Here is a 17,201-nt window from a genome sequence, read left to right on the forward strand (position 1 = left end):
TTTTTTTTTTTTTTTGCATTGGTTTTTAAATTGTAGTTAAAAGGCAACGACTCTTGGATTGAACATAACCACAAGGCAATTAATGTTTTATAAACATCACTTTTACATAATTGTAGTTGTTTTTAAATGTAAAATATTATTGTCTGATAAAAACATCCTCTTATTTTGTTTTAAGATTGAATCATAGCTTCTTTGAGTAGGCGTAAATGTAAGAATAGTCCTGACACCTTCTGTTATATATGTGGCTGTTACACACTTCAACGTCAAAGGTGCAATATTTCATCATTTGTGACACTTGCATAAATTGCCTATTTTCAAGTTCCCCTTGGCGATCAAGACAAGAATTGGGGCCCTGGCCGGTTGGCTCAGCGGTAGAGCGTCGGCCTAGCGTGCGGAGGACCCGGGTTCGATTCCCGGCCAGGGCACACAGGAGAAGCGCACATTTGCTTCTCCACCCCTCCGCCGCGCTTTCCTCTCTGTCTCTCTCTTCCCCTCCCGCAGCCAAGGCTCCATTGGAGCAAAGATGGCCCAGGCGCTGGGGATGGCTCTGTGGCCTCTGCCTCAGGCTCTAGAGTGGCTCTAGTCGCAACATGGCGACGCCCAGGATGGGCAGAGCATGGCCCCCTGGTGGGCAGAGCGTCGCCCCTGGTGGGCATTCCGGATGGATCCCGGTCGGGCGCATGCGGGAGTCTGTCTGACTGTCTCTCCCTGTTTCCAGCTTCAGAAAAATGAAAAAAAAAAAAAAAAAAAAAGACAAGAATTGGGCTCCTCATATTGTGTGTCATAATTGTGAGGAAATGCTATGTGACTGGACAAAAGGAAAACGTAAAGGAATGTGTTTTGGTATTCCCATGGTTTGGCATGAACCTAAGGACCACAGCAGTGACTGTTATTTCTGTCTGACCCATACAAAGGGCATCAGCAAGAAAAAATGGCATATTATCGCATATCCTAATATTCCTTGAGCAATACGACCTATCTCAGACTCTGAAACACTCCCGGTTCCAGTTTTCAATGGTTTTATTTCTTCTAAGGACGAAGAAAGTGAACATGGTGATCAAGTGTATTTTGATAAGATGCATGAGGAAATGGTTGCAGGGTCTGAAGGGTCTTCTTCTGCTGCCAAGCAGTCATTAACCCCTCAGCAGTTTAGCCAACTCAAATTAAATGACTTAGTAACAATGACATAAAAATTGTCCTCAACTTTCTGAAGTATGAGGAGCATAACTTGATCATTTGTGTGGATCTTAAAATGATAAATTTCCTGCTAGGACAACAGAGAGGTTTCATGAAGAATCCTTGCTTTCTGTGTTTGTGGGACAGCCAGGCTCGAGAGAAACACTGGACACAGAAGGAATGGCCAAAACGTGAAGCTTTGAAAGTAGGGATGCAAAATATTGTGAATGAACCTGTAGTTTATCGAGACAGGATCATTTCCCCCCCCACTTCACATCAAACTTGGCTTAATGAAGCAGTTTTTCAGGCTTTGAATAGAGAAAGTGAATGCTTTCAACATATTATTTCTGCTTTTCCTGCCTTGTCTTTAGAGAAGATAAAAGCAGGTGTATTCGATGGACCTCAAATTCGAACCCTCATACGTAACAAGGAATTTGCCAGGAAGATGAATATGGAGGAGAAAGCAGCATGGCAGTCTTTTGTGGCAGTTACAAAAAACTTCCTTGCAACAAAAAAAGCAGAAAACTATGAACTTCTGGTTCAAAGGATGCTGTTGGTTTTCTGCGACATTGGCTGTAACATGAGCATTAAGATTCACTTTCTGAACAGTCACCTTGATAAGTTTCACGAAAATCTTGGAGCTGTTAATGATGAGCAGACTACTGCTGGAGCATCAAATGAGATTGTCCTCAACAAGTACTACAAACGCAAGAGCTACAAACGCAAATTTTTGCCTGAATAGAATTCAAATAAGTTTTGTACAAATTTTATGATTAAAATAAGTGTTTTAATATGTTCTATTTGAAATTGAGATAAATTCAGATGCAATCATATCTTTTAGTGTATTAATGTATTTACTGCATTATACAAATTATATTTTCACAAAGTTGATGCCCAAGAAGACATTCTACTTCATTATGTTAAACTAAATGTTGAAAATTTTACAATAAGATGAAAACCTAAAGTCTTGAATTGGAAAAAAAACTGTAGCTTAAAGAGAAAAACAACTGACAGATTTGAGATCAGCACACTCGCATTAGGTAAGAACAAATATTTTTGTGGATGCAATAAAAATTTGTTCCCCAGTGTTATCTTTTCAACTGGGAAAGTAACTATACTTATTTCAACCTAAAATTAAATACTTGCTTCAGAAAATTCAGCTAAGCTATTTCTCCCATCTAAGTATTAATGACCTTTAGCTACATATTACCATGGTACAGCACTTCATTACATTTCAGATTATTTGCCTTAATTATAGGCTATTTCTTTCCAAAGGGGTGTTCTTCGATCACCAATTGCTTTCTCTTTCAGGTGCCAATCCATTTAACACCAACTGATATATTTTCTTTCTGGACACATAAATCTATACTTATACTTTATGACTTCTGTTGTCAATAGTTATTGTACCTGTGGATAAAATCAAATAATTCACTAATCAGGTTTTATGATCACTTTCATACTTCTCAAATGATTCACAAAATGGTAAAACTTTCTGCAACCTTGTCCAGAGGCTCTCCTGGTTTTAAGTATCTGTCTGACAAAACACAAGGAACCCTCAGAAGTATAAACCATCGTGTCCCACATTTTAGCATGTAATTAGAGGAAACAAATTTATATCTCAACTTATATTTCTTTTGACCCAAACAATAAAAGTACCACTCTGCATCTTTGCCATAGAAATTTTTTCTTTTTAAGAAATGTTAGCCTGCCTGACCAGCAAGAACAGAGTGGATGCAGTGTCGGCCTGGGACACTGAGGACCAGTTTCAAAACCGATAGGTCACCAGCCTGAACACAGGCTCATTTAGTTTGAGCATGAGGTCCTCAGCTGGAGCGTGGGGTCGTAGACAAGACCGTGATCACTGGCTTGAACCCAAATGTTGTTGGCCTGAGCCCAAGGTTGCTGGCCTGAGCCCAAGGTTGCTGGCTTGAGCAGGGGGTCACTGGTTTGACTGGAATCCTCTGGTCAAGGCACATATGAAAAAGCAATCAATGAACAACTAAAGTGCCACAACTCTGAGTTGATGCTTCTCATCTCCTTTCCTGTCTGTGTGTCTTTATTGGTCCTTCTCTGTCTACCTCTCTGTCTCTTTCTGTCTCTCTTGCAAAAAAGAGGGTTAGCCTAAATGCAATTAATTCATTTAAAACACTGATTATAATAGACTCAAAAATAAGATGCCATAAACAATGTTTGTTAGAAATTTATTATCTTAGTAGTGCTATTAATATTATATAAGAGGAATGAAGCAATAAGAGATAAAGCCATAGTTTTCATAGTGTTCATATTTTCACTTCTTATAATGCTATTTCATATATATTACTTACCTCATTGCTAATAAAAAAAAAAAAACAAAACTGGTCATCAACTAAATTCATGACCACATACCTAAAATGTTAAAACAAAGAGAATGCATATCTTCTAAATTTTAATTCTATGAATCTTTCTGTGATACATTTTTCACTTAAAAATTAGGGGTGGTATGTGTCATGTGTGTGTGTGTGTACTTACATATATCAGTTGTCAGAACCCACCATGCACTATAATATTGATCAATCTTATGAACATTACGTTGAAAGTTTAAAAATGTCTGTATTGGACACCAATGTATAAGCCAGTTGGCTTAAGCTAGAATAAGCAGTATGTGAAATGTGATATTTCTTTTTGAGAATTTAGTGATTCTTTCCAAAACAGAACTAGGCACTTTGTGGCTCACCTTTGTCCTCCCAAAGGTCTCTTAGCCAAGCTGTCATTCACTCCTGGGAAGCTTGCAGCCCATAGTGTTGTAAATCTCTGCTTCCCTTTGAAGTCTCTCTTCTCTTCAAAATTTTACTTTGTATTGGCTAAGCCTATAGTTACTTATGTAAGTAGTTGACCCACTAAACAGTCCAGAGTTACTAATGATTTTATGTATGCTCCTTTAATATGACTTAACTCTTTGCAGCACATTTTATAACTTACTTTTTAAATGTGTTTTTTAATGCTCTGTAACACATTGCTAGATTATAAGTTTCATGAGGGAAGGGATCCTATTCTGTATTGTTCAAAGATATGTCTCAAATATATCGAATAATGCTTGGTATATAGTAAGAGCTTAGATAGTATTTGAGGCAAGAATCCATGGAGGGTAAATTTATTCACGATATCACCTCTGCTCTTCCAGACAACAATACTTTTTTGAGTGTTTAGTATGTTCCACACATTGTCTTTACTACCTTAAATGGATTATCTCATTTGTCCTTCAAATCAGCCCTTTAAAGATGCTACTAGTGTTGTTTTCATTTTACAAAGAAGAAAACTAGAGTTTGTAGAGGTAAAGGACCTTGCTCAGGGTAATGCTGAGAACAAATAGAGCTTGAGGGCCAAGCTGTTTGATTCCATTGCTCATACTCTTGTCAACCAAGGCATACATTTTAAGGGTGGTTTATGTTTTATCCAAATCAAAGAATAATTCTAATGGTGGAAAATTTAGGCTAATAAGAAAGTTGAGTGATACATGGCAAGCCAGAAAGAAAGATGTTTCTTAAGGAGAATATTCTTAATTTATGTCTTCCTTTGTGTTCCATCACAAGAAGCTCATCTAAAGAGACTCTACAGCCCAGTATACCACGAGAGTTGCCTTTTATTGTCAAAAATAGAATACGAGCTTTTCCTGATACTTTTTAACTCTCCGTCTATGCCTCTGCTTACCTTTTCTGACTAAGTCTCTTGACTAGAGATTGGGTAGATAAGCCCTTTGGAGAGGGCATGTGATCAGCTGAACCAGGGCTGCTGGGGAGGGCAGTTTTTGAGTGAAGACAGTGCAGAAAGGAAATATGACAAGGCATAGAACTTGCCAGATGTTTGGAGTTGGAACAAAAGAGTGAGGGAGACCTCAAATGTGACTGTGATGGGAAGTCCCAACACAGGCAGGACTGGAAGAATGGCAGTGATATTCACAGAGGAGTAAGATGGGGGAAATATGTTTTTATTATGATATTTTCCTGAGATGGTGAGTCCACTTTGCCACTTGTGAGGGTGGAATGAAGCAATTCTCAGACATGCAAAGTCTCAAATATGTAGCTCTTGTGCAACCTTTGATAGAAACTTTCTGAGAGATGTGTTCTGCCAAAATGAGAGGACAGACCACAAAAAGAGACAGAGGATCTGGGAGAGAGGATGTAACATAGGTAAAAGACCATGTGAACCCCAGGACCATGGCACAAGAGGATCCCAGGATGGCGGCTGAGTGGTAGGACAACATAGTCTACATTGGAGCGGGGCAGTAGGCTCCAGGAGAATGACATGAGACATTAAATGTACTGGCATATTTTGAGAGGATATTTATCCAGCGTGGAGAAGGTGAATTAATACTTGAAAAATTGAAAATAAAAATATTAAATCTAGAGTAAACAGATAGCTATACAAGGAGGAAAATTAGAACATTACAAGGATCATCTGGGACCAGATTTGTATTGCATTATTACTGTAAACACTCAACAGTAATCTAAGAACATGTTTGCTCTGATGGGAGTATAAGAGGAGGAGAGAAAAAGGAGTTGATGTGCAGAAGTGTGGACCAGAAAAGCTAAATCCTTATTTTCTTTACCAAGAAATCTAAGAATAATGACTAAAGTAATAAAACAACAGACATTGTAAATGAATTATTTAAAGATGTGAAGGTAAAGCAAAAAAATCAACTCTAAGGTTGAGTGTTTGCCTCTGGATAAAGGGAGAGAGTTTGTGTGGGGGTGGGATAATGACCATCCACTTTTTTTGTTGAAAATAGCTAACCTTACAGAATTATAGAAACTTTACAATATCAGTATATGTAACTTTGGTAAAGAACAAAAATTAAATTTTGAAAGAAGGCAAAAGAGAAGGGATATGTCTTCACAAAATGGTTCTGTGTTTCCAATAAAGAATGAAATAATGCAGATAATGGAAGCAAAAATTAGGAAACTTTAGGGAATTTGATTTCAGTTTATTAAATTATTTTATTTTATCTTACTTTACCAATAAGAGAATGAGCTGATATTTTCTGCTGGAAGTTAAAGCAGTTGAGCATTGGGAAGTAGTTGGAATTATGACACAATAGGAAGATCATGTGTATAAAACGATTACCAAGCATCAGTGGAATGAACTGACATCACATAACCTGAGTTTGTAGCATACTTTGTCACTGAAAGTTTATGGTTTTCTGTAACAACTGCAGTCTATGAGTGAAATAGCTAATAGTGAACTTGGGGGCTTATGAAGAGTCAGGAAGTGGTGAAGATAAACTAATAGAAAGAAGAGATTCCAGGTTGTTCCCAGTCCTCAGTAGTTAGAGATGCCAATGAAGCCAAATTTGGGGGCTATCAGGGAAATTAGGAGGGGTCAAGAGACTGAAAGTTATAGTTAGAAAGAAGAACAGAATGAGAAAAAAAGGATGGAAGATCAATATCAAAGCTAGTAATTACAGCATTTGAGATGTGGTGTAGGCTCTGGTCAGTTGGCTCAGTGAATAGAGCATTGGCCTGGCATGTGGACATCCCAGGTTCAATCCCCAGTCACAGCACACATAAAAAGCAACCATCTGCTTCTTTCCCCTCCACCCAGTCTCTCCCTTTTCTCTTCCCATAGCTAGTGAGTGGCTCAGTTGGTTCATTTGTCAGCCCTGGGCACTGATAGCTCAGTTGGTCTGAGTGTGTAAGCCTCAAGCACTAGAAATTGATTGATTGATCTGAGTATCAGTTCCAGAGAAGGGTCACCAGCTGGATCCCGGCCAGGATGCATGCGGGAGCCTGTCTATCTCCCTCCTCTCATTTAAAAAAGAGAGAGGGAGGGGGAAAGAAAGAGAGAGAGATTGTGGTGTAGAAGCTTTTTAAAGCAACAGTAGAATAAGCTTGACCTCAGTCCAAATTGGCAGCCAATATTAAGAAGGTTAACAGTCACAGGTAATACTGATACAGCTACTAGGAATCTGTATCTCCAATGCAAGAACTCAGTCACGTTGGCCTGAGGTACTAGTTGCAGATGGGAAATCACCTAGTGAACCAAAGTTCTGATGATCCTCCCAAAAAGAGCACAACCTCAAATGTATTCACTAGAATTTGACACCTGAGAGGAGCTCTAGTGAAGTTGTCAGCCCCGGAAATTGCTCTCAAGCATGTGGTCCTGTGCTCACATGGTGCTGAAAAGGCTTTACCACAATGCAAAAGTGAATTAATCAAAGTGTGTAGCTCCTGAAATGTTCAGATAAACTAGGAAGGAAAATTGAAACTTTGTTATGTGATTTTTTATAATGATTACAGTGTGTTCTAAATAATCAGAAAAACAAATTGATTGCCAAAAACCATGATAATGTGCTTTTAATTCACAAGGGTTAAGCACATAAAAGTCAGGATATTAAAAGTTAAGTTTCTCATAGAAACATTAATTTGACAATATTATGCATACTCAGTATGGGAGGTTTATATTTAATAGAATAAAAACAGTAGGAAATATTGCAAAATGTGACCCAGTTAAACAAAATAAATTACAAATTTGGGGGGAAATAATTAAACATGATTATGGAAAAAATAAAATAACTCCTTCAAATCTTAAAAAATGTCTTTAATGGAGATTATTAATTTTATGAAGAATCAATTTCCTCTATCATTTTATATGCTTTGATATTAATTTATGCTTCTCATTTCCAGTTCAGGGTTGATCCTAATAGATCAAAAAGAGAACTTACTGGCTATTCTCATGGCTTAGTTGATAAAGATTTCAGAGAGTGAAAATAAAAGTTAAGGGTTTGAAATATTTGTTGTTTTTATAGAGAATATGGAGGAGATTTTAAATATGTAAAAGTGTGCCAATGTACTGCTACTTTGCTTATATATTTGCCTTCTACATACTATTCTCATGTATTTATTATGTAAATCCCACTCTGATTATATAAAACGTCTTATGTAGGTGGCATAGAAAAAGAAAAGAAGAAGCTTAAGAAATGTTTAAGGAAGGAACTGTACCAGGAAACAAACTCATAGCTTTCAATGTGTCTGGATTTTGCTTTCTGCCTCATGAACTAGACAGCAGGCTGGGAAGCCTGTGTTCTCCAGCAGAGCTATAGAGCACAGCCGATGAGCTGTCTCTCCTGGCGGTGCACGCGCCCTTCACACTGTAGGAGATACAGGAAACAAGAGCGGTGGGCCCATGCAGGAACGTCTGGGAGCAGGTCACCTCCCGGTTCTTTCAGAAGGAAAGGCAAAAATAAAAGAGAAAGCAAGGATGGAAGGAAGGAAGGGAGCGAAGGAGGGAAGGGGGGAGGGAAGGAGGATGGAAGGAAGGAAGGAAGGGAGGGAGGGAGGGAGAAAGTTCTATTATGAGCATTATAATATCAACTCAATTAAAACTATTACTCAATTCCAATTATTATTTAATTATTTAATTTTAAGTAATAATGATTTTGTGCTTTTCAATCAAATATAATTTCTTTTGTGCAAAATTAACAAATGATAACCAACAGCTTCACCCCCAAGGGATCAGATTATGAAAATGTACAAATAAATTGACATTATGCTAACATTTCTATTTTCCATTTATGTCATAACAAAGCATTCTACAGAACAATAAGGGTCCATTCATGGAAATGAGATATGTAAATTCCTGAGCTAGTAGGCCCCTGGCCCGGTACTCAAACCGCCTCTTCAAAAATGCCACAATGTCCTGCATTTTTCACCAAAAAAAATTTAGCAGCCATATTCCAAGGCAATGAACTCTTCATAAGTGTAATAAAGAAAAATGCTTTGTATATTTAGTTTAATCTTGACCCCCTGCTCTTTTCTGTTTCCAAACAAACAGAAGGATAAATGCAAACTGCTAACTAGCAAGAAGTACAATGTTATTGAATATTCAGAAGTACAATGATATTTCTAAAGTTCAACAGTAAACTTTCTTCCATTTTTAATTTTCCTTCTTCAGGCACCACAAGGCCACATAAGGAGGGTGAGGTCCCCGGAGTGGACTATATCTTCATCACCGTTGAAGATTTCATGGAACTAGAGAAAAGCGGTGCTCTTCTAGAGAGTGGGACTTATGAAGGTAAGCACAGCTCTCCTGCTGTATCTGGTCCTTGTTGCCTCACACTTTATCATCGGAAATTCATTACGGCGCCAGGTTACCAATGTGCTACTGTTTTTGCTTTGAAAGCTTTAATAATATCATTTTAGAAATAGTTCCTACAGAAAAGTTAAAATACAGTTGAATTACTTCTACTCTTCAGATTCCAAGAGAAATGTGTATATACAAACCCACTGAAGTATTCCTGTGATTTCCTCCTGAGGCTAAGCTGTGATCTTGCAGATAAATTATCTTCATCCTTAAGTAGCAACTAAAAGAGCCTGGGGCTTGAGTTCAAGTCCTGTCATTTATCTCTAGTTTTCTCCAGCTACTTCCCTTCCCTGGTCTCCACTCGTCTTCCATACAGAATGATAGAGTAGGAAAATATGACGGGTGGATGAACTCCCAAGCTTTAGAGCAATAACAAGTCTTCTGTGTAGCAAGTCAAACATGAACAACAGATGAAATTAAAACCCTGAATGTGGGGAGTAGGTTTCCATGAAAAGAGTGGTGTGATAATGAGCCACAATCTGCTTTATTACTTAGCCACTCTAACTATTATGTAATCTAGTTATTACCTCTGAACCTCAGTAGTCTTAGAGTAAACAGGGGATGGTAGCATTGAAAAATACAAATAACATGTGGATATGCTTTTATTTTTATGTTTAAGTAATATCTACATGCATGTAGTTTGTCTAATGAAATTAAGTATCTGTATATGAATAATGAGATTTTAAAACAAAAAATAATAGAAAATAGTACTTTTATTGAATCCTCATAGTTCTTATATGTGCCACTTATATTTATATGTATTAGTAAATCCAAAGATGGATCTGGTTTACTGAACTGCAATTAACAGTGAGAGATATTACAAACAAAACTCCTAACATATATATTGCTACATAACCCATAAAATACTGAGGTCTACCATTGGCAAACAGGCTGGGTCATTAACAATTTGGCTCTGCACTACCTCCTCTATTTACCTGCAGATGTTCGGTAGGCTGTTGTTACTTAAGAACTCAACAGTTTTAAGTTGTTAAAAGTATTAACACCTCTTCTTTTATTTCACACTCCACAGGCAGTTTAGGCTGAGACATATGCCTAAGTTATGGCTGAGACATTTAGTTGTTTATTGCCAAATTTATAAGATATAGGAAAAAATACCCAGGAGAAGAAAATGGTTTTATACATGAATCTTGTTTCTTCTACAGATCGCCAAAACTGAATGATAGTAGAGACTGATTGAAAATATTTTAAATAAAGAAGCTGTGTTAATCATATAGGCCACCTTACATTATGCATGATAAATAACTGTCTAGATTATAGAAAATAATTATATGAAAGAAATCTGTAAGTAAACAGTAAGTTTTTTAGTATATATTCCTATAGAATTTGTGATATTATTTAGTGACATTCATTAGTTTGCATTAATAATATATTTTATTTAATTACCTTATTTAAAAAGTATTTATGTGGCAAACAAGCAGTGTCTTAACAAACAGGAATATTCTAAGAGTAGTATGATTAACAATATAAACTTTTCTCTTATTTTAAAAATACACACTGTATTAACTGTAGAGACATTTGAAAAATTTAACTAAATATTCATGTTAAATTTTATTCTCATGAAAAACTAGATGTCATTAAATTATTTAATTTATCAATATATTTTAAAATATAAACTATAAATTTTAGGTTCCAGTTTAATTTTTAGAGAAATGTTCTAAAATCATACAAACTTTAAACTTTTAAAAAAATTTGTATTGATTTTAGAGAGAGAGGAAGGGAGGGAGAAAGGAACATTAATCTGCTCCTACATGTGCCCTGCCTGGAGATCAAACTGTCAAGTACTATGCTTCAGGATGATGTTCTAACCAACCGAGAACCTGTCCAAGACAAAAGCATACAAACTTAACCACATTTCAGGAGCCAGAGTGGATTGTCCTAAATCTTCAGATTTATTTTCATCATTGACAGATTAGTTTGCTTAGTTTGTTGCCAACTCGTTAATCATGCCACCATGCATAGACATGATCAGTGAATAATAGGGCTGATTTACATATGTGACTTTGGGGAATCAATGTCATTGTTTACAAATATACATCGTGTACTTGGATATAGTGAAAAGCTCTTTTTGCAAGTCACAGAACTATCTGGACAGACACCTAGGGCACATTCTCAAATCTCACTGTGCTTCCTTCACTGTGCTTGATTCTGAGCTTTAAATCAGGGCTAACACTTAATGTATTCTTTGTCAAGGAAACCTAGGGAGTGCCTTTCCTGCTTTGGTGCTTTCAGACTTTCGAGAGTAACAGTCAATGTTACACAACTAGACAAATACTTAGGAACTTTTATATTTGTCATGCCTTCATATCAATCTGTCATAAGATTTCTTTAACAAAATCCCAGTTGTTCTTGGTTACTATGTTCTTCCTTCTTCAGTGTTAGGGCCATTGATCCCTTCTCTTTATCTGCTAGAACTTGCTCATGCCTTCTCAGTACTCTGTAGAGCCCTCAGCAAGACCAGAAAATTAATCTTTAATATCTGTGAATCCACTAAAACAATGAAGAAGGCATTGAGTTACTCTAAACATTAAAGTTATAGACTTGTTAACCATGTGGGGCCTTTCAGACTAATTCCAACCCACAAACCAAAACAGCAAAAGTGCTAATGCAACTGGAGTTAGATATCTCTGGCTTTGTTATGAAGAAGAATATATTCTTTCAAGCATTTCTCATATGTATACATGTTTGTCTCATTGTCGATAAGTGAAAAAACTTAAGTAAAGTGGAATTTGTCCTTTGATTGGAAATCAGATGAACTATCCTGAATTGCAGTTCTCCCTTTCAGAAATTGGCTCAAAGTCCTTGCTCCACCGGAGGCTGCAAGGAATACCTTAATGTACTTGAGTTACCATCTACAGTTATGCCACATAGCCCTAGGCAGAATGTTAGTAGATTCTTAAAACCTTTCTCTGCATCACCAACCCCCAACCCAGGCTGAACAACTAATTTCAGTTTGCTATGAAACAGCTGCTGAATGGCCATACATGTAAATGACCCAAGGGACTTGGCCTTGGGGACCATCAAGTGTTAATAAAGAGACTTTTTTCGGCCCTGGCCGGTTGGCTCAGCGGTAGAGCGTCGGCCTAGCGTGCGGAGGACCCGGGTTCGATTCCCGGCCAGGGCACATAGGAGAAGCGCCCATTTGCTTCTCCACCCCTCCGCCGCGCTTTCCTCTCTGTCTCTCTCTTCCCCTCCCACAGCCAAGGCTCCATTGGAGCAAAGATGGCCGGGGCACTGGGGATGGCTCTGTGGCCTCTGCCTCAGGCGCTAGAGTGGCTCTGGTCGCAACATGGCGACGCCCAGGATGGGCAGAGCATCGCCCCCTGGTGGGCAGAGCGTTGCCCCATGGTGGGCGTGCCGGGTGGATCCCGGTTGGGCGCATGCGGGAGTCTGTCTGACTATCTTTCCCTGTTTCCAGCTTCAGAAAAATGCAAAAAAAAAAAGAGACTTTTTTCCATAACTTGGATGATCTATTTTCACTTTTTTATATTCATTAAGTTTAAAATTAATTTAATAGAACAAGACGCAGTGGCAAGCCTGTCATAACCTTAGGTAATAAGAACATTCTGAACCTTCACATCAAGACTGAAGATATAAGCTTCATGTGAAACAGACTATAGACCACAGAATTCTTTCAATAAATGCACATAATTCCGTTGGGATTAAGGGCACATCCAGGTGTAAGGAAAACACTGCCAAGTAGCATTAATGGGTAGGTCTGGTTACCCAAAGCAGTGTTTTTCAACTAGTGTGCCATGAGACATGGTCAGATGTGCCATGGGGAAATTAAACATGGGTCCCCAAACTACGGCCCGCGTGCCGAATACAGCCTGCGGAGGCTATTTATCCAGCCCACCGCTAGCCGCCTCCATCCGAACATAAACATTCCCCTCACAATCCCTCCAGCTATCAGCGACAGGAAGAGTGGAGGCACAGGGAATGCTCACTGACCAATCACCTTCTAGGATTCATCCCGACCACTAGCGATGAACCAATAGCAGGTCGCCTCTCATCCACACCCAGGAAGGTCCCCACCCGGGCTGCGCACACTTGTCATTGTGTGGCTGGGGCAAGTAGTTGAAGCTGCTACTCCTCCCCATGGTCCCAATTTCTAATCCTGGTCAGGACTGGAGGTAAATGTTGCCACCATGGTTATGTCTATCCTGATGGTGTATATAGATATTTGACCTTTTTCTTTTTAAAAGAGGCCCCCGCAGAGGGTGATATACAATGCATCACAATGCATCACAATGTTATCTAACTTTAAAGCTAAAGTTTGCTGATCTTCCTTTGGACAGTTTTTGGTTATCTGTTGCCAAGGAGTTCCCCATTCTGGCCAACAAAGCTATTTTGACATTGCTCCCGTTTTCAACCACATATCTATGTGAGCTGAGCTTCTCAAGCTTGACTGCAATAAAAACTAAAAACAGAGAGAGACTGAGAACTGTTGAGGAAGAGCTTCGTGTGTATCTTTCTACCATTCCTGCCAGGATATCCCTTTTGTGTTCATTGAAACAGGCCCAGGTTTCACACTATGTGAAACTATATTATTAACTATATGTATAATATGTACTGTGTTACAGTGTCATTTTGTGTCATTTTGGTAGGTGGTGTGCCCCAGGATTTTGTAAATGTAAAAAATGTGCCACAGCTCAAAAAAGATTGAAAATCACTAGCCTAAAGGTTAAATATTCTAAGTACCTGTCCAAAGTGCTGAATTACCTAGGTCTGTAAATAAGGGAATCCTACCTGACCTATTTCTTCCAGTTATCTGAAATGCTAACTCATGGTTTACCTGACCACTCACACCAGTTATTTGCCTCAACCTGTGTTCTAAATATTGGCATTAACTAACCCTATGTCCCCTGAATTATGCCTAGACTCTTATTTAATTCATACAATAATTTTAGCTGGTTGTTACATACATATACAGTACACAGTCATGTTTCAGAGTAGTAGTTATTTTGCAACATCCACTACCATATTTTGCCGTTTTGCCTTTAAATTGAAACAAAGCAATTTTCTATCTATTTAAGAAGTTACTTACCATAAATTTAAATGTTTCCTTTAATGGATATAAGCCCTGTTGTAACATTTTCCTAACTTTTAAGAGAACCAAATCAAGACCAGCAAGTTATTTTGGCACTTGACAGAAAATAGTGAAAATATGACACTCACCTTCACCTTAATTGCTGTAGTTTCTCCTAATAATGAACTCTAATACATATGGAGTTGAGCCTACTGCAAACAGCATATCTAGTGTCTTCAACAATTTTATTACAAGGACTGTGAAATTTAAGTTTTCTCATATCTATACATAAAAGAGAGCTTCTCTTCCTGATAAAGCACATACATTTTTATAAAAATTTAAGTATTAAGTACAAAAATTTTCTAAAGAAACAAGCCAAATGCTTCAATTATAAGAGAAGAAATACAACAAATTTTACACAAATTTGTTTTATTTTAATAATTAAATTTGACATTAGCTTTTTTCAACATGGCCTTGACACATTTATGATAGAAAATATGAATTTCTCTTCCCAATAAGATAACATTGAGTGATAAAGAGATATTCAATCCAAAGAAAAATCATTGGTACTATAAATAATCTTGAGAAAAACCATTCTTCTTTCAGTCCACGTTTCTACCCACTAAAATGTAAATAATATTTCCTGAAGGGCAGATCAGTGCTTGCATTGATGTAAAGATTGTTGTCATTACAGAAAACCAAAACGAAACAAAATTTTCTTTTCCTTTTCTCTTATACCCTGTTTATTGTAAGTGAAAATTTTTACTAAGAAAGTAGTACTCTCCTAACAACAGTAGATTATTGGAGTTTGCAGTTTAAAAGGTTCAGCTGTTATTTCACATCCAGATTGAAACATTTATTTTTCCTTTATTTCTTTCTTTTGGCAGTATGCCTATTGTGGAAGATTCTAAGCCATGCATTTGGATGTTCATTTTAGAAACACTAAACATTTACTCATAAAGCGCACTAAATACTTATTTTATCAGTAGAGAGAAAATATTTAGTGAAGTTTTACACCCTTTGAGATTTTATAATGCCATTTTTTGGGTTAGTAATTCAATATGTGTTCAGAACCATTGACAGAGTATATGCTTTTGCATGCTGCTTTGCTCTTGTGTCAAGTACTAAGATTACAAGTGTTATAATACAATAAAATGTGAAAAAAATTCTCCTTTGGTTTGAGACTTTTGTAAGCCCAACTGTTTTCAAGATATATAATGCAAATATCTATTTCTAAGCAGATTTTTTCTCCTGAAAGAGACTAAAAAAATGAATCAATCAACTAATTTAATATTATCACATAAATTATAACTTAAAGGCTAAAATAAAGCCAAGGAAAATGAAATGACATTTTACTATTACCCAAAGTACAACATTAACCAATATACTATTAGTTCTATGTTTTTTGTTCAGTTCTAGCCAAAGAAGACAAGACAACTGTTTTGAAGTATTCATTAAAATAAAGTCAATATTCATGAGCATAGGACTCACTTCTTCAACTTTCTTGCACCAAGTAATAAATTAGGTAAAGCTTAGGTTTCAAAACTATGATATCCAGGGCTTAATTAATTTCTCCGAAGCTCATGTCTTTAATTACAATAATTTTTTTAAACTTCTGTGCACATTCCTATAAATTTTTATCAGAAACAAATTGAGACTTCATGCCCCTTATTTAGTGGGAAGAAAAATGATTTTAATATTTTTCTTATTTTTCCCTCCACTGTTTCAACAAGCAGAACCTATTTTCCTTTGCTGATTGGGTGAATATCTTTAAATGCTCTGAGTTGTTTTTATGAGTGGACAAAAATAAATAACAATATCAATAATAAGTATTTCATAATTTTTGTGTGTTGTGCAGTTGTGAATGTATATTGAGGTATATTGATGAGATCTTACAATTCCATGACTTTCAAAGACAGTAAAATTACTCATCGAATAGATGGACACAATAAAGTCTTGATCAAATTGATTACAACTGTCCTCTATTGAGAGTCCATGTTTCTCTGTAATGACATTCACATAGTAATGACCAATGGCTCATGCTATTAGTCTTATATTACACATATAGACCTTCGGAAAAGAGGAGTTTTATTTATCCCAGTTATTTTCAATGGTGCCCTTCCTGTTAATTTTTTTCAGAGACTGTTTCACACATCAGTGATTTGAAAACTATCACCTAACATCTTACAAAATGTCCTACAAAAGTCATTTATATATCTGAACTTCAAATATAAAAAACAAAACTTCCTAAGACATTTTTCCTTATGTCTTCTATACCCTTTATCTGAGGTACAGAAGAGTCTAAAATATGATTGACCAGGAATCTGTTCTTTTTCTCAGAGAGAACAGAAATCTTCAAAAATAGAAACAACAGTTCCTAATTTTTATTGCTAAGTAAGTACTTTATTTCAGAAATTATATATCCATATCCTACAAAGGTGTAGATGGTTTTATGAATTATTTTTATAAACTGAAACTTTTATTCAGACTGTGCACAAAAACAATATGTGAAAATTTGAGGCTTCCCTTGATAATGCTGCAGTGTAGATAGGTAAACTGAGTACTTCTACTAGAAAATAGGAAGTAGCAGTTCTCAAAATACCCTGCTTCCCCATACTTAAAAGTAACATGTTTAGAAGATTTTCACCAGATGGATACTCTTCCCTGTTGAAGGCTTGGAAATTCTATCAATTATGAAAAATCATTTATCATACTAGATTAAAATTTAAAATGCTGAAAGAATAGTGCCTTGTGATATAATAAGCAGCTCTCTTAGATCTGTTACAGGCTGTGTACGTATGTATCAACCAGGTAAAATTAAGACCAACATATCTTGTCTACATGAGACTATGTTCATGAAAAT

The 17,201-nt window shown here is 36.8% G+C and overlaps 1 protein-coding gene across 3 annotated transcripts in view; it reads left to right on the forward strand.

The window, feature by feature from the left end:
• Nucleotides 1-17,201, forward strand: part of MAGI2 (membrane associated guanylate kinase, WW and PDZ domain containing 2) — a 1,730,241-nt gene that overhangs the window by 951,148 nt on the left and 761,892 nt on the right. For all 3 annotated transcript variants that reach the window (XM_066240549.1, XM_066240550.1, XM_066240551.1), the window contains one exon: nt 9,103-9,222. In XM_066240549.1, coding sequence (XP_066096646.1) covers nt 9,103-9,222 — 120 coding nt within the window. The remainder of the gene's footprint in view (nt 1-9,102; nt 9,223-17,201) is intronic.

The sequence above is a fragment of the Saccopteryx bilineata genome, chromosome 7 (assembly GCF_036850765.1).
Source record: "Saccopteryx bilineata isolate mSacBil1 chromosome 7, mSacBil1_pri_phased_curated, whole genome shotgun sequence".
Classification (NCBI taxonomy): Eukaryota; Metazoa; Chordata; class Mammalia; order Chiroptera; family Emballonuridae; genus Saccopteryx; species Saccopteryx bilineata.